This window comes from Prionailurus bengalensis, chromosome B2, assembly GCF_016509475.1.
Source record: "Prionailurus bengalensis isolate Pbe53 chromosome B2, Fcat_Pben_1.1_paternal_pri, whole genome shotgun sequence".
NCBI lineage: Eukaryota > Metazoa > Chordata > Mammalia > Carnivora > Felidae > Prionailurus > Prionailurus bengalensis.
The window spans coordinates 238333-263082 of NC_057349.1; the positions used below are offsets into that span (position 1 = coordinate 238333).

Genomic DNA, 24750 nt, shown 5'->3' on the forward strand with positions numbered 1-24750 from the left:
GGCGCCATTTGCTGTGACGTCATAAGTGAGCGCGGCTGTGGCCGGAGGTTCCCGGAGCCGGATCAGGACGTCTGCGGAGGACGTAGGGGCGCTGCCTTCCCCCTGGTTCTGCGGGTTCGGGAAACTGGGTAATGAGCTTTGCGCCTCCGGTCGCTCCCCCCCCTGAGGATCCAGTCCTGGGATAGTTGTTTTCTTGGATCAATCGTTGGGGCGCTGCCCCTGAAAAACGAAGGAGCCTTCCCGAATACTTGATTTCTTGGGACTGTGCGGCCCTAGAGCCGGAATTTCCCTCTTGCGGCTGAGCTGAGGATGAAAGCTCAGCTCGGAGTCCGGACCGTCAGATTCCTGCGCTCCCGGGGCCTCCTGCCCCGCACGCCCGCCTCGGGGGCTGCCCTGGGCCCGAGGAGGAGTGAGCCGGCTTCTTGAGGCGCAGGAGGTGCTGCGGGTGGATCTGGGGAAGCGGGACAGGTCCTGACACGCCTCCCAGGTGAGGTCACGGCCGTGGGTAGCGTTTCCCCATGCCGTAGGCTGACTTCGGGTCTGGGACCCACCTCCACCGGGGCCTCCGGCTCCTGTCCAGCCAACTGCGAATTGCCGGCGTCCACTGGGTAGACAGCAGACATTTCCGTAATACGTGAGTTAAAACACACAAGACCGAGCTGTTTTCATTCGTCTGTAACCTACAGTCTAAAGTAGAAACTCGTGATCCTGAAGGGACGGCCTCTCGTTGGCGGTCCTACTTCCCTCCCAGCCCACCAGCCCACCAAGCGGACGGCTGTGCCGAGTCCTTTACTTACGGAGTGGTGGAGCCACCACTGTACCTTCTGGAGATGAGCTGTGATTCCCTCCTCGGGAAGGGCCCGGCTCCACCGTTTTCTGCAGTAATGGAAACACACAGTAGTGAAGGGATTGAAACTCGGAGCAAGCTACTGAGCAAGACAGGCCCCATAATTTCACTTACCTGGCTGTCACGTGGTCTTAAGGGGGTCTGGTGCCGAGCCCATTGTGTAGGCAGTTTCTATGTGTGTCCTTTGGAAATGGACATCGAAATGAGCTCTTCCCCTCTCTCTCTCCCTTTTCACTTTGACCAGTATTCAGTGCCCAACCACCGTGAGCTGAATACTGTCCTCATGTGCCAGCGTTGTGAGGCGTGGCCCTTTCCCAACACAACCTCACTGATGAGGCACTTATGCCCAGTCTTTAGGCCAAGGCTGGGCTGCAAAGTTGCAGACTGTTATCTGACCATCAGGAGCACAAACGATTAGAATGCAGTCCGAGTACTGGGAGGGCAGAGTGAGAGTCAAGGACCAGCACAGGACACGGAAGTGCTTGTACACCTTAAGGGAGACTAGCAAGTGTCCCAGTGAAAAGGGAGATACGGCAGTACAGGGAATGTAAGAGAGGAAGATGCCCATGTCGTGTGATAGGGATGATCAATCAACAGATCATTTTGAGCACTTGGGATCACATACTCATGTTAGGTGCTGTGCTAGATTCTGTGTATGGAGAAATAAGTAAGGTGGTCATATTTTTAAAATATCAACATGGGTCATTGCAATGTATGTTACCTAAAAGTTAAATTAAAACAATATAAAAAGGTATTTATAGGCAAACAGGAATGTGCCTAAGAGGTCAGGGAGATCCAATGTTTGATACCAGATTCATTACAATAATATAACCACATTGTGTTTGTAGATATAAATTGTAGTTACACCCTTTAAGAGTAAATTTCAGCATGAAAATGTTAAAAATGATACAGGAATATGGGTGTCTCGGTGTAAACCCTGATTGGTTTTCAAATGAATCGTAGAAGTAGAAAATGTTAAGTGTTCAGAAGGCAAAATCACTGTTACATAGAATCATCCAGAAAGACTTTATAGAGAGCCAGGGCTTGACCTGTGGAAGAGAGACGACTGCCATCTTATAGGGACTTACCATAGGTCAAGCATTGTGCGAGGCTCTTCCATCTAAACCACCTTTGTTCTTTATGACCCCTGAGAAGCAGGTTTTTGTCTTACATCTCCATTTTATAGATGAGGAACCTGACTTAGAGATGGCTACTTGCCCTGAGTCACACACCTCAGAAGCCGTGGAATTAGGGCTCAAACAGCTTGGGCAGGCTTCAGAGCCCATGCTCTTTACCATAAATAGCACAAACAGAGGCACAGAGGTGATGTGCCAGACACCCCCAGTGGCTCCACTGCGACCTCATAGTGACTCAGACCAGGAATGACACATGAAACGTTGGCAGCCTTGTGTAGCCATCAGCCTGACCAATTACAAAAAGTCACCCCAAATTCCTATCCTAAGGGGGTTCAATGGGGAATGGTCTCATAATGGATCTGGGGTGAAGGATGAGTGGCAGTGTAAGGCCGGCAGGTGGAGGGGTGGGCAATCAGATGAGAACAGAGTTTCAGAACAAAAGGTTGGAAGGCAGAGATGCTGTATGTGCTGATAGAGGCGGAGAGGGCCCGGACCGAGAAACTGCGGAAAGAGAACAGACTCCTGACCCTGCGGTGTGGGACTGTCCCCAGAGAGGGCGGCTGGGACACTGAGCCGTCCAGCGGAGATGTGCCTGTGCAGCGCCTCACCAAGGAGCGGGTCTCTTCCCTCTCCCAGTCCCGGATTCGAGACTCAGAGTGGCTCACGTGGAATCCACGGGACATGTGTGCCTTTTGTTTCTATAAGAAGATTTTATGCTCTTAATAAATTCTCCATCACAGGGATGCAGTGGTTTCCCATGGAGGACATGGCCCTGGAGTAGCCCTGCCTCTTAGCAGGTTTTCTCTTTCTGGGGGGACATGCCCTTGGCCTTGACCAAAACACTTCGGTTTTTTGGTTCAGTCAGTAAGTGAGTAGATATATTCTGACACTGCTTACGTGCCAATCTACCTCTGCCTTTTTGTCTTCCAGATTGTCCTGGGCTAAAATGTCTACAGACCCCAGGATTGCTACAGGTCAGCTGTCCCCACTGGAGAAGAAAATCTTGGTAAGTAATCTTCACGTCATATGGTTTGGAACTACTAGGAGAAGGAGCCTTGGGTTTAAAACCCTGCCCAGGTGACCCCTGTCTACACTGGCAGATGCATTTCACTATATCTATGCTTGCAAAACAAAACACTATGTTGAAAGCACCCAATACTATATTTTTAAAGCACTAGTTATTGATTTTGGTGGGGTAATTTAACTTTCAGAGCTCATGGGTTCACCTAGGAGTGATGGGAGTAGAAATCACAATTATTACACCCACGTATCTTTTCTGGCTGTCAGTAATGAGGGTATGCTCCTGTTTAAATGTGTTCAGAGCGAAAAGATGGTCCCATTATGAAATCCTCTACCTCACTTTGACAGAGTCTGGGTGGTGTGCATACAACAGCGACAAGACAACTGATAACTCAGAAATACCAGGAGGAGTACGAGACACTGTGTAGGGAGCAGGCTCTTTCTCATGACTACTGGCTTGCCAAAACAGAGTCTTACTATAATAAAAGAATAGTGGAGATGAGGGAACAAGAGACAGGGTGTGAAATGGAGAAGAAATTGAAGGGGGAAACAACCCAAAGCGTGGAGAGACAAAAACGGTATTATTTGGTTCCTGCGAGGGAGGGGGGACACATGGAAAGTCACATCCAGAGAGCAGGTCAGGTCAGAGAGGTTAAGAATAAGACATGTAGGCCATTACTACAGGCTCCTGGCGAAACCACCTTCCCCAGAATTGTGCCAGAGGAGCACAGCATCCTGAGCGCACAGAGGAGAAAGCAAGTGAGCCAGAGGGAGCAGGTACAAATTAAAGGTCACCAGGAACGCATGCTGCGGGGCAGAGAGCTGGGAAAACAGAGACTCAAGGAGGGAGTCTTGAGAAAAGGCCAGAACACGCCGCTGACCCATGGGAGGCATAGGAGAGCAAAGAGAGAGGTGAAGGAGTTTGAAAGCATCACTGCATATCCACTCCTGCAGCCACGCAGTAGAAGTCGGATCAAAGTGAATGTTCTCGTGGAAAAGAATAGAGAAGAAGGGAATACTGCCGTAAAACCACATCAAAGAGAATTCCTAACTATGCCGCCCTTTCTGAGAAGCCAAGTGGGAAAAATAAAAGACTAGTCGAGTTTCAGCGCTTTTAGAATAAAATCATGTCTCCGAAGTGGACTTTGTTTTTTGAACTATTTCCCATCTCTCCCCAGAGTTGGGTGAGATCACATCTGTATCACATGGTTCTGGACTTGAAACCTGGCTGTTTTTAGTTGGCCTCTCTGCTCAGGTTGCTAATCCTCTGATGTTGTTTTTCTCCTGTGTTGGGTGGTTGGTCAATGATCTGAGTGAGGGGTTGTTCTCAGACACCTCCCACCTTGCCCCTGCCCCAGCCCTTGACGGGTGTCCTGATGAGACTGCTGAAGGTCAGTGTTGAGTCTTTGATTTCACATTCAAATTTTTTATCAGGGAGCCACTAATTTTATCAGGGAGCCACTAATGGGACCCTACAGTTTTGTTTGTTTGAGGAACTTAATTCTGACAGCCTCCTATATGCCAGGTATTATTAGTTACTGGGAGTGAATGAAAAGAGGTCCCTGCCCTTGATTGGTTCACGAGTAATGGCATAGACCACTCCCCACTCACAACGTGGCCTGGGTGATGCCGGAGGCGTGCACAGGCCCTGTGCAAAGGAGGGCACCTGGCCAAGCCCAGCTGAGCAAGGAGGGAGCCCATGGGAGGGGAGTGGTTTCTCAGGTTGCCTCCAGCTCCACACGTGGCCATGAAAGCAACATCTTCCCAGCATTGGATCCACTCAGAGGTAAAGCAAACTCTCTCAAACAGATGTCCTCTAACACTCATTGATAACTCAGAAAAAAAATTTATGCATTTAGTGGGAATTTCAGTAGCCAAGCAGAATGAAATTTATTGATTTCATTTTCAGTTCATTTTCTTCCCAGATACCTAAAAGTTCGGAAAGTAGGGGTTCAGAGGTGGTGAGTAGAGAATGAGAGACGTGGAAAATGCACACCGTGGGGAGTGTCACCCTTCGGCTGTGGGGGTCCTGATGCCCCCCTCCTGGGCCTGCTGCTTGCATCCCCCAGTGATGGGGCTGTCCTGCACTGCTGCTCCTCAGCATGATAGCTACCTCCCACCTGTGCCTCCTGCACACCGCCCTCGCCTTTTCTGGCCTTGCGTCACCATGTCCCAGTGGTGGACCCTCAGCCTTGTAACAGGGTGTATTGTCCAACTTAGAAACCCCAATCAGTAGGGTTAGGGTAAGCCCTTTGAGTTGAGTGGGACTGAAAAGCAACCTGGTACACAACTGTAGGGGCGCCTGGCTGGCTCAGTCAGTGGAGCAGGTGACTCTTGATTTCAGGGTCATGAGTTCGAGCCCCACGTTGGGTGTACAGATTGCTTAAAAAAAAAAAAAAAAATCCAGGGACACCTGGTGGCTCAGTTGGTTGCTTAAGTGTCCAACTCTTGTTTTCAGTTCAGGTCAGGATCTCACAGTTCATAGGATTGAGCCCCACGTTGGGCTCTGTGCTGACAGCGTGGAGACTGCTTGGGATTTTCTCTCTGCCCCTCCCCGTTCTCGCTCTCCCTCTCAAAATAAATAAACATTTCAAGAAATACATAGCTGTAAGGGATTGTTTACCATGCAGGTTTTCAGTGCTAGCCACGGTGAGGTCGGCCTCCCTCTTTCTCCTCCAAATCTCGTGTAAAAGCAGCTGGTGATTGCAGGCACTTTCACAGCTCATCCATCTCAGAGTAAAAGTCTGGTAAGAGGGTAAGTTTGGCCAGACCTGACTCCGTCGTGTCTACCTCATAACTCTCCTTTCATCTCCGTGAACGGTGTGTGAACAACCATCTTTACCCCAAGCAACCATGAATCATGAGTCACACTTAATGCTTTTCTTCTGTATTCTTTCGTCTTCTCAGTACAAAGTGAATATACAAATGAAAATGTCTATGTCCAGGCACCCACTGCTGAGGCTGAGACCTGGAACCCCCTGTGCTCCCATTTACACCCCTCCCTCATCCCTAGAGGCAGTCACTGGCCTGAATTTTGTGGTAATTAACACCTTTCTGTAGTTTTCGTCATCTGTGTATGTATTCCTAAGTGGCATAATTGTGCATAGTTACCTGTTTATGGCATGTACATAGATGAAAATTATATAATTTACTTTTGTTCATTAATATTTTTAATTCACCCATGTTGATGTGAAACACTATTTCATTTCCTTTCTTTTTTTCCTCTTTGAAGCACGTCTTTTAAAAATTTTTAACGTTTATTTATTTTTGAAAGAGACAGAGCATGAACAGGGAAGAGGCAGAGAGAGAGGGAGACACAGAATCCCAAGCAGGCGCCAGGCTCCGAGCTATCAGCACAGTGTCCCACGTGGTGCTCAAACTCACCAACTGCGAGATCATGACCTGAGCAGAAGTCAGATACCCAACGGACTGAGCCCCCAGGCGCCTCTGATTTGCATGACTTCCTGCATAACATGTTCTCCTGGGTTTTCTCCAGCCTCACTGGTTTCCCTTCTGAGGCTCCTTGGTTGTCCTCCTCCCCTCCCCAGTCTCCTGGTGCTGGGGGTACATCAGAGTGACTCATCTCCACGAGCCTCATGAGCTCTACACGGTCTGTTCCCTGAATCTCCACCATCTAAGTGTGTACTTCTTGGGTAGTTCATTCCATGACATGAATATACCACATCTTAATTACCTGCTGTATTGTTGAGGTCATTTCCAATTTTTGGTTTTGTGGGGGTTTTTCACGTTTATTTGAGAGAGAGTGAGTGGGGGAGGGGCAGAGAGAGAAGCCCAAGCAGCCTCCCCAAGGTCAGTGTGGAGCCCGACCTGGGCTCAGTTCCATGAACCAAGAGATCATGACTTGAGCTGAAATCAAGAGTCGGACGCTCAACCAAGTGAGCCACCCAGGCGCCCCTGTTTTTGTGTTTTTTATTCTACAAATAGTACTTCTGTAAACATTTTTGTTTAAGCGTGTTTCTGGGGCACAGTGTGCAGGAGTCTCCAGGGCATCTAGGTTGTGGGACCTTCACGTGACAAGCCTGTTCCTGGGGCTTGTTTTCATTCCACTGGTTTTGTGCCCGCAGGCCTGTTCTGTAGAGTCTGTTCAAATATGTGTTGAAAGAAGGAAGGACGTTTGTTAACTGCTGGAAACGGCTGTGTCCAAGAGGGCCAAGCCCCCAAATACAGGAACAGTTGATGATGTGCCACTCTACCTTCTTAGGTCCTGTCTGTGCGTTAACATAGTCTTTCTTTGTTCTTACATTTTATTTGAGGTACTAAAATACCTTAATTTGTTTTTTAATACCCTTCAGTAACATTCATGATTTTATTTATCCCCTCTCCAGAACTATCTTTGATGCCTTCCAGACAAGGTCACCCCCATTTTCTCTTCTCAAGGCACCTGGCATCATCATAAAGTTTCACTGAAGTCTGGATAAAAGGGTTCCCAGAGGAGGAGGACAGGGAGCTCACATCCCTGGAGACACTGGTCAGGACCTCTAACAGTTCTCTGTTGTCTGTGGGACAGGAGTCCAGCTTTCCAGCCCTGAGCACTCCGTGGCTTCAGAGGAGATGCGAGACACTGGAGGCCCATTGACTGATTCATTCCACACGTACTGAATCTTGTTAGTCCACACTGTGCTGACTGACTGATGGAAGGGTGGGTAGGGCAGGGTCCTCCTCATCGTGTGAGCTTGCAATCTCATGGTCCAGATGGAGATCGATAATCCTAGTACAGAAGTAATAAAGCTAATAGAAACATCTAAGTGCCTCAGAAACTGTGGAGAAGGACTGTCTGGCCCTTTGGACTAGAGCTAAAGAGCCCCTTCGTGAAGGTTTACAGCTTTACGGAATAGGTGGATGCTCGTGCTGAAGGAGAGCAGTTTGATAAGCAGATGAGAAAGAGCACGTGGGCCCAGGGAGCAGCAGGTGCACAGGACCCACACGTGAGTGGATCTGGGTGAAGGCTAGGGCGGTGCCTGCAGCCAGGAAGAGCTTCCCTGTCTGGACAGGTGGGGATTGTGCAGCAGCAGTCCGGCTCAGTTGGGACGTGCAGAAGAACAAGGATGGGCAAAAGAACGTGGAGATTACTGAATTAATACAATAGCATTAAGAATCTGCCATTCAGTGTTTGTGCTGATATCACTGGCATCCACACTTCATTAAAATAGGCTTGGAGGGGCACCTGGGTGGCTCAGTCCTTAGTTAAGCGTCCAACTTCTGCTCAGGTCATGATCTCACAGTTTGTGAGTTCAAGCCCCGTGTCGGGCTCTGTGTTGACAGCTCAGAGCCTAAAGCCTGATTCAGATTCTCTGCCTCTGTCTCTCTGCCTCTCCCCCGCCCCCAAAATAAATAAACATTTTAAAAATGGGCTTGGAAATTGAGGGGGAAAGTTGAGTTTTAACAAGATGAAAATGGATCAGGAAGTGCCACAAAGAATATAGCTGTTAGCACAAAAAGGCATGAGAGTACAGCTCTCATCCAGCCAGAACTATTCAAAGGAGAAGTCACCAGAAAACAGGCTGGAGCCAGGAAAAAAAAAAAAAAAAGTTGATAGGGATGTGTACTGGTACATCTCTGATGGTAACCAGCCCCACGTGGATCTAAAGTGCAGCTGGTTGAGAAGCCTCCCCAGTCCCTTGCACATGTGCCCCACTCCACTGTCATGATGGGGTGATCCCTTGCACAAAGGATGCAGGTGTCCCCTCCCAGCTGGGAGCATTGCTATGGAACCTACATCAGCTGACATGACATAAACAAAGAGTAAGCCCTGTTTTCCAAATGCTCCTGTCACACCACTTGGTTTTTACAAAAGACCTGCGTGAGCACTTGTTCTCCCTAACTGAAAAAAACCTGAAGAGGATTTTGCCCTTTATGAAAACAGTCACTACTTGTACTTACAGGTCTTCGCTAACAGGGAAGCAGCCTAATGCAAGCCTTCAGAAAGTGGCAGAAGCATGCATTGGGAGAACAAGGAAGACCGGTGGAGTCGGATCTTGGGGAGGTGGCCTTTGATCACCGTACCCTCATGGTTTCTGAGTTGACAAGCAATTGCCAAGAGAGGGCCACTAAATAGTTTGTGAATGTTGGTATTTTCCAATACTTGGGTAAGTTTAGCCCAAGCAGCAGACTTGGTGGCTGTGTGCAAACGGTGTAGTTGCAAACTGTTAGGGTTCTCCACGTGATTACGTTTTTACAGTGATAATTTCTCTCCAAAACCAAAGACGCCCGACAAATGCATCAGATGGATTGATAAGTTGTATCTCAAGAAGATAAGAAAACCAGGAAACTTGTTACTGGAGGAGTACCCCCAGCTGATACTGTTTTCCCTCCCAAGTTTTCCCCATGCAGATGTGGCAGAAATTCCAAGGAGGTAAGGCACAGGGAAGAAATACACATATGTGAAGAAAGGTGTTTCCTTCACATGGCTTATTTTCTGTGTGTAGCAGGAGGCCAGGTGAGCTGTTTAGAGACAGAAAAAACAAGTCTTGAATGGTGGGTTCCAAGTATACTAGGGACTCTGGAGTTTCTTATAATAAGCTCAGGTCAGGAGTCTGCCCTGTAGAAATAATGTTGGTCACAGGGATGAAAGCACAGGGAATATGGTCAAGACTATGGTAATAGCATTGTATGGTGACCAATGGTGGCTGTGTTTGTGGTGAGCACAGCAGAAGGCATAGGGTTGTTGAATCGTGTTGTACATCTGAAACTAACGTACCATCGTGTGTCAACCATACTCACACTTTAAAAAATAATGCTGGAGGCACCTGAGTGGCCCAGTTGGTTAAGTGACTTGACCACCTCTTGATTTCGGCTCAGGTCATTATCTCACAGTTCACGGGATTAAGCCCCACATCGGGCTCTGTGCTGACAGTGAGGAGCCTGCTTGGGATTCTCTCTCTCTCCCTCTCTCTGCCCTTTACCCCCCTCAAAATAAGTAAATAGAAACTTTAAAAAAATAATGCTGAAAATTTTGATGAGTTGAAATCAGCAATGTCATGGTCAAATTTTCTTGCTTGCAAGCCTTAGAAACTTACTTGGGTGAGTATAAAGAAAAAAAAAAGTTGGGGCGCCTGGGTGGCGCAGTCGGTTAAGCGTCCGACTTCAGCCAGGTCACGATCTCGCGGTCCGTGAGTTCGAGCCCCGCGTCGGGCTCTGGGCTGATGGCTCAGAGCCTGGAGCCTATTTCCGATTCTGTGTCTCCCCCTCTCTCTGCCCCTCCCCCGTTCATGCTCTGTCTCTCTCTGTCCCAAAAATAAATAAACGTTGGAAAAAAAAATTAAAAAAAAAAAAAAAAAGAAAAGAAAAAAAAAAGTCAGTAGAAAGTATCTTAAACTTTTAAAGTCTCTCAAACCACTGGGCCTTACAAGAGACTAGAGCCGAGGCAGTAAGCATACCTGCCAACTCTTGTTTCTGCATCTTTTCGTGTATGTGCTCATTCTCTTTTTCCGCTCACTGTTGCTCGCTCTCTCTCTCTGTTCTCACAGTGGAAAATGGCATCTCTGCGTCCCCACAACCTCAGGCTATCACCTCTTCCTTCTCTCTCCTCTATATCCGACTGCTCCCTCCCAACTGGATCACTCCGAGTGACCTATAGGTACCCTCAGCTCTCTCCCATCTAAGTCAGCTGTGCTGGCCCTTTGCAGCCCTTCAAAGCCACATCCCTTAAAAAGTCTGTATCAGCTGCCTGCATTCTGGCCTCTCTGCCCATCGCTTCACCAGGCCCCCTTTCACTGAGGCATCAAAGAGCTCCATGCAGCTAAATTCAATGGCCGTTTAAGGGTGGAGTGGAAAAAAGGGAAGGTGCCAACAACAGACACAAGACCTGACAGGCATTGGCAGCAAAGACAGCATGGAAGGAGCATCGGCACCTTGAGTGCTGGAGTCCTGTCCTTAGGAAACAGGAGGGCAAGGAAATCAATAATCCTGAGGAGTAGGAGATGGGCAGGGAACAGGGGAGCCCATTCAAGGAACCAGAGTTGGGGCCAAAGGAACCAGATAAGTGAACAGTTGGAATACTCAGGATAAGAGACCAGACTAAGAGTAGAAAGGTTGACAAAACCGAACTGCCATCTTGGATTCCACCAGGGATGGGCAACCAACAGTTGAGAGTCAAGGAGGCCCAAAACAGAAACAGGTTGTAAGGTTACAGGGGCAGAAGACAAAGCAGACAATTACAGTAACCCTCCTACTGAGTCAGGTATATGAAATAAGACTTTGAACTCATTGAAGCATGTCTGATAGTGACTTTAGCCATGAGGTTAAAGTGCTTCAGGATGTAAGGTTTACAAGATTGGCGTGTTGTTTTATGTGGGTCTAATTATAAAGCCTTCCATCGCGTTAGCATCACAAATCAGAATAAGGCCGAACAAGGGTACATCTTACCCCTCGAGGAGGATGGTAGGTAGGTCAGCAATGCCGTGCTAGCATAGGCTTTCTAAAATTTACCTGTTACCTACTGCCAATTCAAATAGTGAGTAAGCTGTACCTCACCTATCAAAAATCATGTTTTTGTTGGTAACATCATAGAAACTAGAAGGATAGTGGTGCAGGGGAGATATAACACTTATTAAGTGTCTGCCATGCATCAAACAATTTTTTCATTTAATCACGAACACTTCTTGAACCCAGGGTGATTAATATATCCTGACTTAGTTAAGAATGAACTATCTAAAGTCTCCCATATTGACATAGAATTTTGTTGACAGGAAGAAGAAATTTAGCCAATAGATATTTCTCAAACTTTCTGGGGTGCACATGTAACATATCCAGATATTCCTTTATGTTTATATACATATTTTATACGTGTAAAGTTGTGTTCTGTAAGTGTGGGGGTCTGTCCCTTTTTGCTTGTCCAAGCTCTCTTTTTCTGGTAAGTGAAATCCCACCCTCCTTGTCTTACACAGTTGCTTCCCCCCAGTCCCAGCCAACTGTACCACCTTACTCTCTTGGAATAGTGATTGACATCAGTGTAGCCAGTGGTCGGCTACAGTGGTTGGCATGTGACCTGAATGGCACCAATCAGAATCCTTTCCTGTTTCAACAGGAGAAACAACATTTTTTTTTAATGTTTATTTATTTTTGAGAGAGAGAGAGAGAGAGAGAGAGAGAGAGAGAGCATGAGCAGCGGAGGGGCAGAGAGAGAGACACAGACTCTGAAGCAGGCTCCAGCCTCTGACCGGTCAGCATAGAGCCCAATGCGGAGCTCAAACCCACAAGCTGTGAGATATGACCTGAGCTGAAGTTGGACACTCAACTGCCTGAGCCACCCAGGCGCCCCAAAACAAGAACATTTTTATAAGATGTATGGAAATCCATTATGTGTGTGTGGGCCTTGGGACTTAGTGAGCAATGTATTCAATCAAGCGGTCATTACCCTTATAATCTAGGACCAAGTAAATCCCAGAATCCTAGTACTGAGCCAGAATAAGTTTTAATCTCTTAGCGCCTCCCTCCCTCTTTTGGCTGGGCTGCTGCCAAGGGGAGGTACCAGCCTGGCCAGCCTGGGGGTGTCATTAGGCTGTGAGGGAAAAGAAAGAAGCATCGTGTCCAGGAATTTCCAAAACAGGTCTATATAACCTGTCCGGATCATTACTCAGGAAGTAGCCAAGACGAGATTATGCTTTTAGGGGGATAGGAGCACAGGGCGACCAAAGCTGCCTTACTAAGGCAGACTAGGAGGAGGTGAGGGGAAAAGACTAAAAAACATCCCTTTCAGTCAACTTTTGACAAGGCTGTTCAGCCTGTGAATGGTGTGGTAGGAAGCATGAAAGATCCACTAATTACCTTGAGTATCAGCCCACTGTCAAGAGGCTTTACAATAAAAAGCACACCATTGTCAGACTAAAAATGGTATGAAAAGCCAAAACATGAGGCAGATTAGTTTCAAGGGCCACAGTGCTATTGCTGGAGTAGGTTGATTGGACCAGAAAAGAAACATGTACCCTAAAAAAGTGTCAGCAGTGGTGAGGCACCACTACTCTCAGAGAAGGTCAGAGATCCAATCAAGTCCATCTGCCAGGAGCAGGTGTGGAAAATGCCCCTTGCTATGTGGCCTCCCTCCTTGCGAGACAAATGGAACAGTCACAAGCCCAAATCAGATCCTGACCCTTTACTTCGTGCCCAGTCGATGATGGTGCACGTCTTGCTGCATCCGGGATGATGATGGATCCAGGCAGCAATGGGGGTGATTCTCCCTCAGCACATTGATTCCAGGCCCGTCTCATCAGACAACAGGCTCCTCAGATGTTAGGTCAGCAGTTGGCTTTATTTCTCTCTCCAAGGAGAGATTTGTAACCAGCATAGCTTTCCAAGTGCCCGACCGAATAGCTAGGCCATTGGCACAGCCCAAGGGTCAGTAGAATTACAGGAAGGCTGATCTGTTGGTGAGAGCCATGACAATGGCCCTGAGTTCTGCCCCCCAAGTAGAATGACAGCCTCCATGTCCGGCTGTGAGTAACTGGCTCTGAGGCTGAATGTCTGCATCAGCCAGAGACAGCACTGGGTTCTAGCTTCACTGAACCCCAGTGGTCCAGGTCTGGTGACCTGAGAGCACTGCTGAGCCAGCACTTTGCTTCAGACGGCAGACTGGGGGATAAATCCTCCCCAAAGGGACATCTGCCACTTTCCCACGTAGAACTGAGACATTTGGGCCAGGCCAGCTGCACCCCTAAATGTACCATCCCCCTGTGACAAGCAGGGCTTATCAGATCCCTCCCACTTGGTGAGAAGTTGAGTCCAAGTTGACCAACCCGCAAATGTGACTATGAAGCCAAAATGTCCAAGCTTCCTTGGGTCAGGTGTTTAGTTTTAACAGGAGCCCAAAAACAAAGTGCATCTTCCTTTCAAAAGGAATGTATCCAGTGACCATGTCAGGAAGGTGGTGGGTCCAAAACTGAGGGTGCCACTGTTGGGTTAGAGCCTTTGTCAGCAAGATCCTCAGTCAGAGACTTGTTGCTGTTGGTTTGAAACCTCAGGAATTTTCCTCGGTGGGGTGGGGGTGGGGGTGGGGGTGGGGAGTGGGATCTGAAACAGGCCACCATACATGGAGGGCAAGGAGTGACTGAAGAAAAAGGCAGGCCACTCCAGGTTGGTAGGTGGCAGTTTTAATAAGCAAGGGACTCACATATGAACTTAGTATTGGGTGCCCTCACACCTGTCCACCAGAATCTAAAAGTTTATATAGAGACCTTGACTGGGTTTGGTCATGTATTCAGTTCACGTGGTGTCAACACCACCTGCTCCCTCAAGACTGTGTCCGTGAAACAGCCCCCCTTGTGAGTGCATCCCAAGGACAGAGAGCAAGTGAGGACCCTCTGATTGCCCAGGGCCTGCTCTCTGGTCAGCCATTGGTCACGTCCTCTGGATGAGCTTCTCCAACAGTGGCTCCATTGGCAGAGTGCTTGCCACAGCTTGCTAGATCGGTGCAGAGGTCTTTCACTTTATTGCCTGTGTGTGAACGAGGAGGTCGGGCAGTGGTTATAGACCGAGAACCAGGAAGTTGGCACGGGCTTTTACAGTTTGCAAAATCTGTTTGTAAACATGGCCTCCACCAAATCCTCAAAGGCGGCTACCAAAATGGCGTCCTGGTTGTTGCTAGATTCCAGACCAGGGTCTGCGTCACCAGGCTGGTGCTCAGCTCAAGGGTTTGTGTCGGTGTTTGGAACCACACAGATGAGGAGCAGAAGGGTTTCTTCCTTGTTCCCTTCTCGTCAGCCTTCAGTTGTACCAAACCCAGGCCCCAGGCTCCGTGCACAGAGGTGGCCCCAATTCCAGTCCTCCTCCCAGTCCTCTCCACACCTGTTGAACCTCAGTGCCTGTGTCCTATCTTGTTCCACATTGCTGTTGCCCCTGTCCCACCCCTCCCCACATTTCAGAATGTTCCTCTGCCTCTGTCAGCGGAGCTAACTGGTTTCCCCTACCTGGTTTCTTCTCATCATGGTGCATCCGGTGCTGCTCTCTGTCCAGGTTATGCACTCCTGCTACTCAATTGAGCGTCCACAGCACTGAGTGCTGCTGGTGACCAAGACTAGGGCTCTCCCAACCCCCTCCCCAAACCTGTGGTCCAGTGCGTGTTGAATACACGCATGGCACGAACTCCCTATTCGTTCGTTCCCTTGTCTCCTTGCTGACCCTCAAGACTTGAGGATCAGATCAAAGTGGCAAACTATGGTCTGGGGTCCAGCTGCCTTGTTTTCCAAATGAGGTGACGTGTAACCAGGGCTGGGATTTGAGCAAGGAAAGAGAGGCATGTCTGTGCACGTGCAGGATCAGATCCTATCTATTGAAAGGGTGCTTTTGTTTTCTCAGGCTTAATGGAAAGCACCCTAGGCAGCCCTTCCCCTGGCCTCAGGACAGCGGCAAGTCCGCAGGAGCCCCTCCCACTTTCCCTCCCGCCCAGCCCCCCCCCCCCCCCCCAGCAGCCTATCTGACTCTGCAGGCAGACTGGGATGGTGTGTGCCCAGGGGCTCCTGGAAGAGATTTAAGGCTGGGCGCCTGCCAGCCACACAGTGCTGGCCCTGGAGACCGGGAGCAAGGTGTCTGCTTTCAGGCCCCATGCAGCGGCAGGCGGGCTTTGGGACCCTTTCTCACCTGTACAGCCAGAGTAACTAGTCTACCTAAGGGGATGTTTCAAGGATTCAGTGGAGGAGGCCATGTTTACAAAAGTACTTTGTAAAGCCCGTGCTGATGTGAAACATAAAAGATGATAGTAATACAAAATGGAATAAGTGCCAATCGAGTGGAGAAAATAAATGTGGTATCTGTTGGACTGATTGCAAAAAAGAGAGATACCACTTGAGAAGGTTGAACTGAGTCAGGGTAAGTGGCCCAGGCCAGCAGAGTCCCACCCCACAGGGTCCTCTGCTCCCCGGGCTCCAGCGTTGAAGTCCCCATGTGTGATCTGCCCTTTGCCATCATTGTTCTTTTTATTTTATTATTTAAAAATCTTTTTAATGTTCATTTATTTTTGAGAGAGAGAGATTCAGAGTGCCAGCAGGAGAGGGGCAGAGAGAGAGGGAGACACAGAATCCGAAGCAGGCTCTGGGCTCCGAGCTGTCGGCTCAGAGCGCTACTGGGGGCTTGAACTCACGGGCTGGAGATCACAACCTGAGCCCAGATCGGATGTTCAGCCCCACTGATCCTCCAGGCACCTGGCCTTCATTTTTCTATGATGCTGTTTACCTGTGTTTGCACCTCTCCTTCTGGGGGCCTTTGGGTCTCGTTTTTCTCCTTTGGGCTCTAGATGGTGGTTGGAGGTTGTGAGTTTTAATCAGAGATCATTTAATCCTCTTTTTTCAAGAGAAAGGAAGGTTGGGAATGAGGCGAGGTCCCGGTGCTGGGTGGGACCAACGGTGACTGAAGGTGGGAGGGTGGGCTGCTGAGGGGGCGGGCTCTCTTCCTTTCTGGCTTCTCAGACGGTGAACCCTTGACCTTGGCTGGGCCACCGGGCGGTGGGCTTGTGCAGCCTGGCTGGGGGAGCGGGGTGGCAGGCTCGGAGGCGCCCCACGCCCCGGAGTCGCCGTCCCCAGTGCGCGGTGGGTGAGTGGGGCGGGGGGGTGTGGAGCCCGCGTGGATAGAGGCACATGCGGGGTCTCTGTCCCTCACTCGTCTGCCCAGACCTCGGCGGGCAGGCGGGCATCGTGCCCCTCACCCTGGAGGAGCTCCGCACCGCGGGGACCCCAGGGGAAACCTGGGTGTACGGGTGTGGCCCGCAGTGCTGGGGCATCAGGGCCTGCTCAGTGTGGTCTGGGTGGATAGGGGGACCTCCTCAGCCCCTGCCGGGGGGAGTTAAGGGGACACGCTGTGCCACATGGCACTGAGCCTTCTGTGTTGTTCCCCGCTGGTGGGAGGCTTCACCCCGAGGTCGCAGGGCTGGGCAAAGGCCGGAAAGGGTTCTGGAGGGCCGAGCTGGGGGCGCATGCAGGGGCGGGCGGTGGGGGGACGAGTGCAGTTGCGGGGGCGGTGCGTGCAGGGGCTCTGCCCGCCTCGAGGCCTCAAGGGCCCAAAGCTCACCAGCTGTAGCTTGGCGGGTGAGTCCGGGTTTGGGTCGCTGGCAGAATTGCTGTGGGACAGACAACGGTTTGGGGGTCGAGGGAGAGACAGGGTGCAGCCTGGGGATAGGGAGCTGGCGACACTTCCCTCGGGGGAATCTGCCTCCTGGGAGGGCAGGACCCGGGCCTCGAGGTGTGCTGAGCCTCCCCCAGCCGGCCTCTTTCCCCTCCGAGGGTGTGGATGTGGTCAGTGCTGGGCCGATCCGGGGGCCTCTTCCCTGAACCCCAGCAGATGCTGTTCCCACCACTCGTGCAGCACAGGGAAGCCAGGCCTTGCCGGTGGGCTCTGCTGGGCCAAGGGTGCAGTCGGGGGGGGGGGGGGGGGGAACTGGGGGCCGGGGGCTTGCACAAGGGGTTTGTGACCCATCCAGAGCTTGTGCTGCCCAGGAACCATTTCCTCAGTGGTGCAGAGGCTTCCAACACAACTGTGCTGGGGCCAAGCTTGCAGGCACCTCTGGGATTCAGGTTCCTTAGCGTGGGTGATTGTCACATCCCGGCCGTGTGGAGAGGGTCCTGTGGTCCAGAGAAGACACTGTGGCCACTCAGTTCCCCTCTTGCTGCCTCGTCTTCTTTCCCTCTGACTGCAGGTTCCTAGAGGTGGGCGCCAGCCAGTGACTCGGAGCAGGAACCGAGGGCTGGTGTCTTCGGAGCCTCAGCTTGGTGTCCCCGGACGCTGGTGGCTGAGCCCTGGTGACTGGCCTCTGAAGCCTGAACCAAAGGTGCGCTGCATTGTGAAAGAGGGAACTTCGCACCGGACGACAGCCCCTCGGGGCAGAGACCTTGGCCTTGGAGAAGCCATGCCGAAGCCGGAGGCGTCTGCAGAGCCCCTCCATCTGCTGCATTTCCCGGAGACCAAAAGCCCCGGGAAGGAGTGCGGCCAGCCTGGGGGGCCGGGCCAGGAGGGGAGAGAGCCGGAAACAGACACCATGGAGAAGCCTGTCCAGCGTGTGCAGAAACTGCTCCCTCGGGTGGAGGAAGACGCCCAGCAGGAAGCCGCACGGAGAGAGTGCAGGTGGAGGGCGTGGGTGCAGGTGAGGACCCCCAGCTGGGGAGGGCGGGCTGTCCTGGACCCTGGAGCACTTCTGTCTGTCCCTAGTCTGTGGTCTCCATCTGTGGTCCCCGTCTGTGGTCCAGCGGAGTTTCTGACTGTCCCAAGCTCAACAACTCCAGGACACAGGGCTGCCAGGACTGTCTGAGCCTCCACCCCACCCAGGAGCCCTTCCTAGAAATCGGGGAGTGACGGCCCTTTTTGTCTACGTTCGCTATTTTTGTATATTCAGCGTATGTGCCCCCTACCCACCCCCCCCACATCTTTTCTTCCCTCCTCTCTATTCTCTCTCTCTCTCTCTCTCTGTCTATATATATATATATTTAATTTGAGAGAGAGCATAAGAGAGCATGTGCACCTGAGCAGAGGAGGGGCAGAAAGAGAGGAGAGAGAGAATCCCAAGCAGGCTCCTCAGTGCAGAGCCTGATGTGGGGACTGATCTCACCAACTATAAGATCATGACCTGGGCCAAAATCAAGAGTCAGACACACAACCCACTGAGCCACCCAGGGGCCCCGCCTTCCTTTCTGTTAGATCAATGTTGCTGGCTTTGCATTGGTCTTTTCCTATTTCTGCCTCCCTTCCATGGTTTTCTTTCTTTTTTTTTTTTTTTAAGATATCTCTGCACCCAGTGTGTGGTGCAAACCCACAACCCCAAAATCAAGCGTCACCCACTCTCCTGACTGAGCCAGCGGGCACTCCCCTTCCCTCAGTTTTTAAGCCTCGTCCTTGGATGCCTGTCTCATTACAGACTCCCTGAGTCTCTCCTGCTCTTCCAGAAGCCAGTCACCTTTGAGGACGTGGCAGTGAACTTCACCCAGGAGGAGTGGATGTATCTAGATGCCAGTCAGAGGGCCCTGTACCAGGACGTTATGTCAGAGACCGTCAGAAACCTGATGTCTGTAGGTGAGAGCCTGGGGCTCACAGGGCTCTTGGGACATCTGGTTTCCCTCAGCAGGCAGCTCCCAGTTGGCTTTACTGACCCCGTATCTTCCTTACCTTACAGGTGTGAAAGGTGTAGGTCACTAAGCTTGGGGTAAAAGAAGAAATAAAAGCCTTTATGAAGGCAAAGATAATACTTGTAACTTGATGACAGTTGGAAAATGTACCCATTTATCTGAGCAGTGTTGACTGAGTTGCTCCTATCGTGTGCCGGGGACTTTGCTAGGGGTCTCCTCCTCACCTAAGTGTCCCACATTGTGGTCCTTAAACCAAGGATATGGAAGGAGGTAGCCTGTTGTTCCCATTGGATAGGAAAGGGCCAGGCCTGGGGCCTCAACCTTCTCTCCTTCCCACCCCCGAGTCGGCATCTTTCTGTCTAACCCAGATCTGGTCACGAAGCTTGAAGAAGAAGAACAGTGGAGGACCGAGCTCCAGCTCCAACCCCCAAATGGAGAAGGCCTCCCTTCAGGTAAGTGTGGCGAAGGTGAAGGCGGGAGGAAGGTAGGGGCCAGGACATGCCCTGGGTGGCTGGGAAGCTGACCCAGGGCGCCAGGGCTCAGGCACCCTGCCCCGGCCCGCATCCTTCCAGGAGAGCTGGGGCCATTCGCTCACGCCCATGGCTCCAGAGGAATACCTAAACTGTTTGGGACAAGCGAGCATCTGGAGTCTCTAGGATCGGGCCATACATAGACTGCTTACGCTCCTTCTGAGAGAGCAGACAGGAAGGGACATGAGCTCAGTGCCGAGCTCACGCAGGGGACACTTGTGCTGACCACATGCTCCGGCTCGCGCCTCTCATCCCAGCTTGAGTAGCGAGGGCACCACCCTTCACTTTGGTGTCCCCGTTTATATGACACATGGGGTCACCTGTAGGAGTCAGTGGGAGCTTCTGGAAAGTGGATTTCCAGAAATGTAGGTGTAGCCCAAAGTTCTGATCTCTGATCTTACTGGAAGATTCCACTTTAAAATTTTTATTTGCTTTGAATTTGGAAACCCAGACGTCTACTCTGGCTCTAGCCTGTGAGGCCCGGAGTAGGAGAGGGAGGGAGGGCGGGCCAGGGGGGCCCTCTGGTGAGTGGGTCTTGTTAACCTGCCCCCCTCTCCCCGCCCCCCCCCTCCCCGCCCACTGCAGGAAGCAGGAAGCAGGAGCTTCCAGAAGGGAGTCCAAGCAGCAGGGGCAGAGATGAGGAGGTCCCCCTTGCTTGCAAAGGCTCAGGACGACCCTGTGCCCCCGTGGGTTCCGGGCCCAGGGCCCCTGAGTGTTCAGCCCCCCAGGCCGGGCCACCGTTCACCTGCCACGTGTGTGGCAGGACTTTCAGGAAGCGCTCCAACCTGCACAGCCACCAGTTTGTGCACAATCCCCACAAGACTAACAGCTGCGGCCAGTGTGGGAGGTCGTTCCGGAACCCCAGGGACCTCAGCTACCACAGGCGCATGCACCTGGGGGAGAGGCCCTTCTGCTGCCCGCTCTGTGACAAGACCTACTGCGACGCCTCGGGGCTGAGCCGTCACCGCCGTGTGCACCTGGGCTACCGGCCCCACTCCTGCGCCCTCTGTGGAAAGGGCTTCCGGGACCAGTCTGAGCTCAAACGCCACCAGAAGACCCACCAAAACCGGAAGCCGGTGGCCAGGGACTGGAAGCATGTTGTGAGCCCTCCAGGCTCCAGCGCTCTGTCTTGGGAGCCCCTGGACAGGAGCCAGGCGAGCAGCCGGGAGCCCGCGGCCGGGACCCAAAAACCTGTATTTGGAACCAAGGGTCCTGTAGCTCAGACCCAGCCACCTGCAGACAGGAAGCAGGCGATCGCTGTGAAGTCTCGGGCACCGGCCACGGCAACCCCGGGGCCTGAGACAGGGACCCAGGAGCCTGACACCAGAGCCCCCTGCCTGGACACCAGTCCCCCAGCGAAGCCTTCAGGACTCCACGTCTCCTCTGGCCCTCGCTGCGCCCCGACGCTGAGCGGGAGAGCCTGTCCATCCAGCCACCACAAGGCCCACGTCACCGAGCCACGCTGCTGCTTCCGCTGTGGCAAGGCCTTCGGGTCCCTGTCGGGGCTGGCCAGACACCAGCACACGCACTGGAGGCAGCAGGTGTACCGCTGCCCCGCCTGTGACGTCTGCTTCGGGGACAAGGAGGGCCTCGTGGGCCACTGGGGGGCTTCCAAAGGCAAGGACCCGTGTCTGGGCAGCCCCCACGCGTGCCGGGCGATCCTGGCCCAGTGGCTTGGCTTCTTCCGAGACACCTCCCCTTTGGCAGGAAAGGAGCCGGTTGTGCCCCGGGATCTGGGCCCTGGGCCCCCAGGAGAGGGCAGGGGGGAGGGGAGAGGGGGTGCAGAGCCGAGAAAGCAAGTGAGGCCGTGAGGGTCTCGGGACATGAAGAAGCAGCCGTTCTGTGCGCCTGCGTTTCCTAGTCCTGACCTCCGGGCACAGGAAGGGGTGAGGGGTCACGAGGGAAATGCAGAAAGGAACAGGGGTGAGCAGTGGTTCACGGAAACCTGTATTATCATTACTTAGCACCTGCTTGTTTCTTTGTGTCTGACAGACCATCAAGTAGTAATTGTTGCGGAAAACAGTGGAGGCTCTGATGGATGGGAGGGAAGGGGGCTGCGGGCCGCGTCCGGGCTCCCCAGGGTCTCCAGCAGCTCGCTCACTCAGCTCTCATGGTTTGGACCCTTCCTGCCCCTTCCCGCAGCCCTCCACCTCTCTGCCCTGCCCCTCAGGACTGGCATCTTGAAAGAAACAACCACCATTTTCGAGGTTAGAGCACTGGAATGTGCAACAGGGGGGTCCTGGTCACAGTCCGAGGCTGAGAGCCTGCTGCCTGTGTCGCTGTCCAGCTCAGGTGACCTCATCGGGGAGAGGAGCGCCCGCCTGGCTGTGGCCAGAGGGGGCTTCCAGACGGAAGACAGGACAGGAGAGACGAGGGGACAGAAAGGCCACGACAGAAGGAAACGCAATCCCATTGGCAACTCCGAGCATTCCTGGAAATGCAGATTGGAAAGTCCCTGCAGCGAGGAGGCCAATGAGTGTTCAACATGGGGGATCCGCATCCTGAGGGCCGGTCCATGGGCCAGTCCAGCTCAGAAGGGGTTTCCTGGAAAGAGGAGACAGTGACTTGAAAATCTGTCAGTGGTTACAATCACCAACCCATTAAACCCGAGGACAGGGAAAGCCCTGGCGAAGCCTCTCTCCTCCATGGTTGGTCTTGGAGGTGAGGTGCCAGGTGGCTGCTGGACAGTGTGGGAATTGGGCAGTGTGTGGGAGAGGCCCCTGCCTCCCCCTTGGGGTCGCTCAGCTGCCCCCACTTCCTTTTTCTGCCTTCCTGGCCTTTGGTTCTCAGCTTACAAAAGGAAGAAAGGAAGAAAACTTACTTAGCTCTTCAAGAAATTGCCCTGAAAAAAGAGAGAGAGAAATGGGTGACCGGTGGAAGATGACGGGCCCCCTCCCCACATAGTCCCTGAGGAGTCTGGGGTTGGCCTTGGGGACACAGGGGCGACAAAATCCGGTTCCCTGCATCTTAAGCCCTGGTCCCACTCTTTCCCTGTTCGGGGATGACCTGGTGCCCCATTGCTCTGGTCACCCTTGTGGCCCTGTGCACCTGCCAGTCTCCGATGCAGCCAGTTGTAGCAGATGACCAGGGCAAGCAGGGGTCCGAGCACCGGCACCAGCGTGAACAGGGTGATCTTCCAGCAGGGCACCCTCAGGAAGTGCGGGTCTGGGTGGGTCACAGAACAAACGGGATTAACGACTGTGTGTCCTTTGAGCCCCACCCACCCGCACTCCTTTCATTGTCTGCATTCTCAACCTGGGCTCCGGGAACCCACAGGGGTCTGCAAAGAGCTCAGGGCGTTTGTGAACTTGGGGGAGAAAAGCAGTATGTCATCAGCAGTGCCTGTGCCTTTATCGCCGGTGGAAACCACAGATGACTTTCATTCCCATTGGGGTTGTTGCTGACTTCTCAAAATGTTTGCCAATGTTTTGAAATTGTAACTTATTAGACCTGCTGCTACATTCTTATTTAAAGCATTTTTGTTATTTAAAGAAACATTCGTTACTATATTACAGATCACATGTTACTAAATGCAAATGTGTTTATATTTTGATACCTGTATTTCAATTCAGTGGTTCTCTTTGCAGTCCTCTGTGTTATGGTTTATGTGTACATTTAAAAACATTTTTCTGGAAAAGGGTCCATTAGACTTTGCCAGAATGCCGAGGAGATTCACGGGACAGAAAGAATCTGCATGAATCCTACAAAACAAAGATCTTGGTCCTCCCTGTTTGGGTTGCAAAGACGTGTCTGTGTGTGCACGTGTGCGTGTGGCCTGCACGCTGATGCGATGCCCTGGATGCTCGGATTGCCCGCTCACGGCCGGGAAGGCTGCTCAGAGCAGGGCCCTGTGCTTTGCTTATGGCATCTTCCAATTTCTGCAATGTCCACACAACTACTGTTTGGGCCCTTCTGTTGCAGGCGCTCTCCTGAGGCCCTGGGCAGCCTGCAGTGGACAGAAAGGACAGAGACTGTTCTTGAGGGGCCAGCGTTCTGTCAGGCCTTGGTGGCTTCTGTCTCCCGGAGCCGTCAGGTACGGTTGCTTGTTCTGTGCTCTGGAAAGCTCATTTCCACCATGTGAGCTCAGGCGGTGACACATAAGTACTTTGTTCTCCAGTCAATTCTGTCGCCTCCCCGACTAGACCTCAAGTGTATGTACGAAAGATCGGCTTACCTCCCCTCTGTAATGTCTGAAAAGGGAAGTGATGTGCAGAAAGTCCCTGCAATTCCTACAGAACGGGTTAGCACGGAAGGCTATTAGCACGTTTGGGACAGAAACGTAACAGAAGAATTTGCTGTCAGCATCAATCCTACATGCAGACAGATGTGACTTATGCAGAGAGAGGAGAGGCAGAGGGCGGACAGGAGGCCAGCCAGGAGCCAGGCCTCTTATCACCTGGGTGACCCAGGGAACAGGGGCCCCAGCACTTACCGAAAGTCCGGTGGAGATTCTCTGAAAGGGAACACATGAGCCTGTGTTACTTAAAACTGTTTCTAGTGATACAGGGAGGGACTGCCTCCACCCCGGCTGACAGCAGGTTGGGGAAGCCAAGTTGGCGCAATTTAAATGCCACAGCCTTTCCGTGGGAAGGGGGCACTGGGAGGGTATCAGAGAAAATGGCCAAAACCAAAGGGAGGGGTGGCAGATGGAGCGAGACTGAAACTCACCTATCTCTGCCCGAAGTTTTCCTAAAACAGAGAAAGGCAGCATTTTTAGTGCCGGCGCTGGCATTGGACGGGGCCCCTTTGGCCCCTGGCAGCCGGGGGCCCTGGCTTTACTGTCGACCCTCCCCCGGAAGGCTCTCCGTTCCGAGGCCCCTTGGCCCCTCAGGGCTGTCACTTTGTAAATCTAAAGCCACTTCCTGTCTGAATGGGGACGGGAGGAAGGAAACCTTCAGGAGGACTGGTACTTAGAGGCGGGGTCCCAACTGGACGCTTTGCATCACAATATCCCCTGGGGCGGACGGGCGGCTTCCACCGCAGGCTGTTCCTGCTCCGCCACGTGAATGGAGGTCACCGGGTACCCAGGAGAATTCAAGGGGACAGAGGACCCCTTCATTGCTCCTGCCAGCGTGCCCTCCCCAGGGGTGGGATGGGGGACAGGGTCCTGTGTGTTGGCTTTGAGGACACCTGGAAGAGAAGGCTCTGCACGGACACTC

The 24750-nt window shown here is 52.2% G+C and overlaps 2 protein-coding genes across 6 annotated transcripts in view; one reads left to right on the forward strand and one right to left on the reverse strand.

Annotated features, from left to right (window-relative positions):
- On the forward strand, positions 1-23177 carry ZFP57 (ZFP57 zinc finger protein). 5 transcript variants are annotated; one of them, XM_043590555.1, is made up of 6 exons: positions 1-128; positions 2914-2989; positions 17642-18085; positions 18882-19008; positions 19430-19513; positions 20177-23177. In XM_043590555.1, the coding sequence occupies exons 2-6, from the start codon at positions 2930-2932 to the stop codon at positions 21400-21402; spliced, it is 1941 nt and encodes a 646-aa protein (XP_043446490.1). In that variant the 5' UTR covers positions 1-128; positions 2914-2929; the 3' UTR covers positions 21403-23177. The 5 variants fall into 5 exon arrangements, 4 of the variants coding, with proteins under 4 accessions (XP_043446490.1, XP_043446491.1, XP_043446492.1 ...); XM_043590556.1 differs by lacking the exon at positions 1-128 and adding an exon at positions 137-487; XM_043590557.1 differs by lacking the exon at positions 1-128 and adding an exon at positions 495-634.
- Positions 21983-24750, reverse strand: part of MOG (myelin oligodendrocyte glycoprotein) — an 8540-nt gene continuing 5772 nt past the window's right edge. Inside the window, exons 4-8 of the mRNA XM_043590558.1 lie at positions 24260-24280; positions 24024-24044; positions 22640-22756; positions 22413-22433; positions 21983-22135 (exon numbers count right to left, since the gene is read on the reverse strand). Of these exons, the coding sequence (XP_043446493.1) occupies positions 22122-22135; positions 22413-22433; positions 22640-22756; positions 24024-24044; positions 24260-24280 (194 nt within the window). The 3' untranslated portion in view covers positions 21983-22121. The remainder of the gene's footprint in view (positions 22136-22412; positions 22434-22639; positions 22757-24023; positions 24045-24259; positions 24281-24750) is intronic.

What these genes read in the sequence shown, in the direction of transcription:
- ZFP57 (XM_043590554.1), top strand. Translation starts at nt 2,440, where the DNA reads ATGCTGTATGTGCTGATAGAGGCGGAGAGGGCCCGGACCGAGAAACTG. An exon ending in CACTGGAGAAGAAAATCTTG is followed by an intron (nt 2,990 to 17,641) that starts GTAAGTAATCTT and finishes CTCTGACTGCAG; the next exon opens with GTTCCTAGAGGTGGGCGCCA. An exon ending in TGGAGAAGGCCTCCCTTCAG is followed by an intron (nt 19,514 to 20,176) that starts GTAAGTGTGGCG and finishes CGCCCACTGCAG; the next exon opens with GAAGCAGGAAGCAGGAGCTT.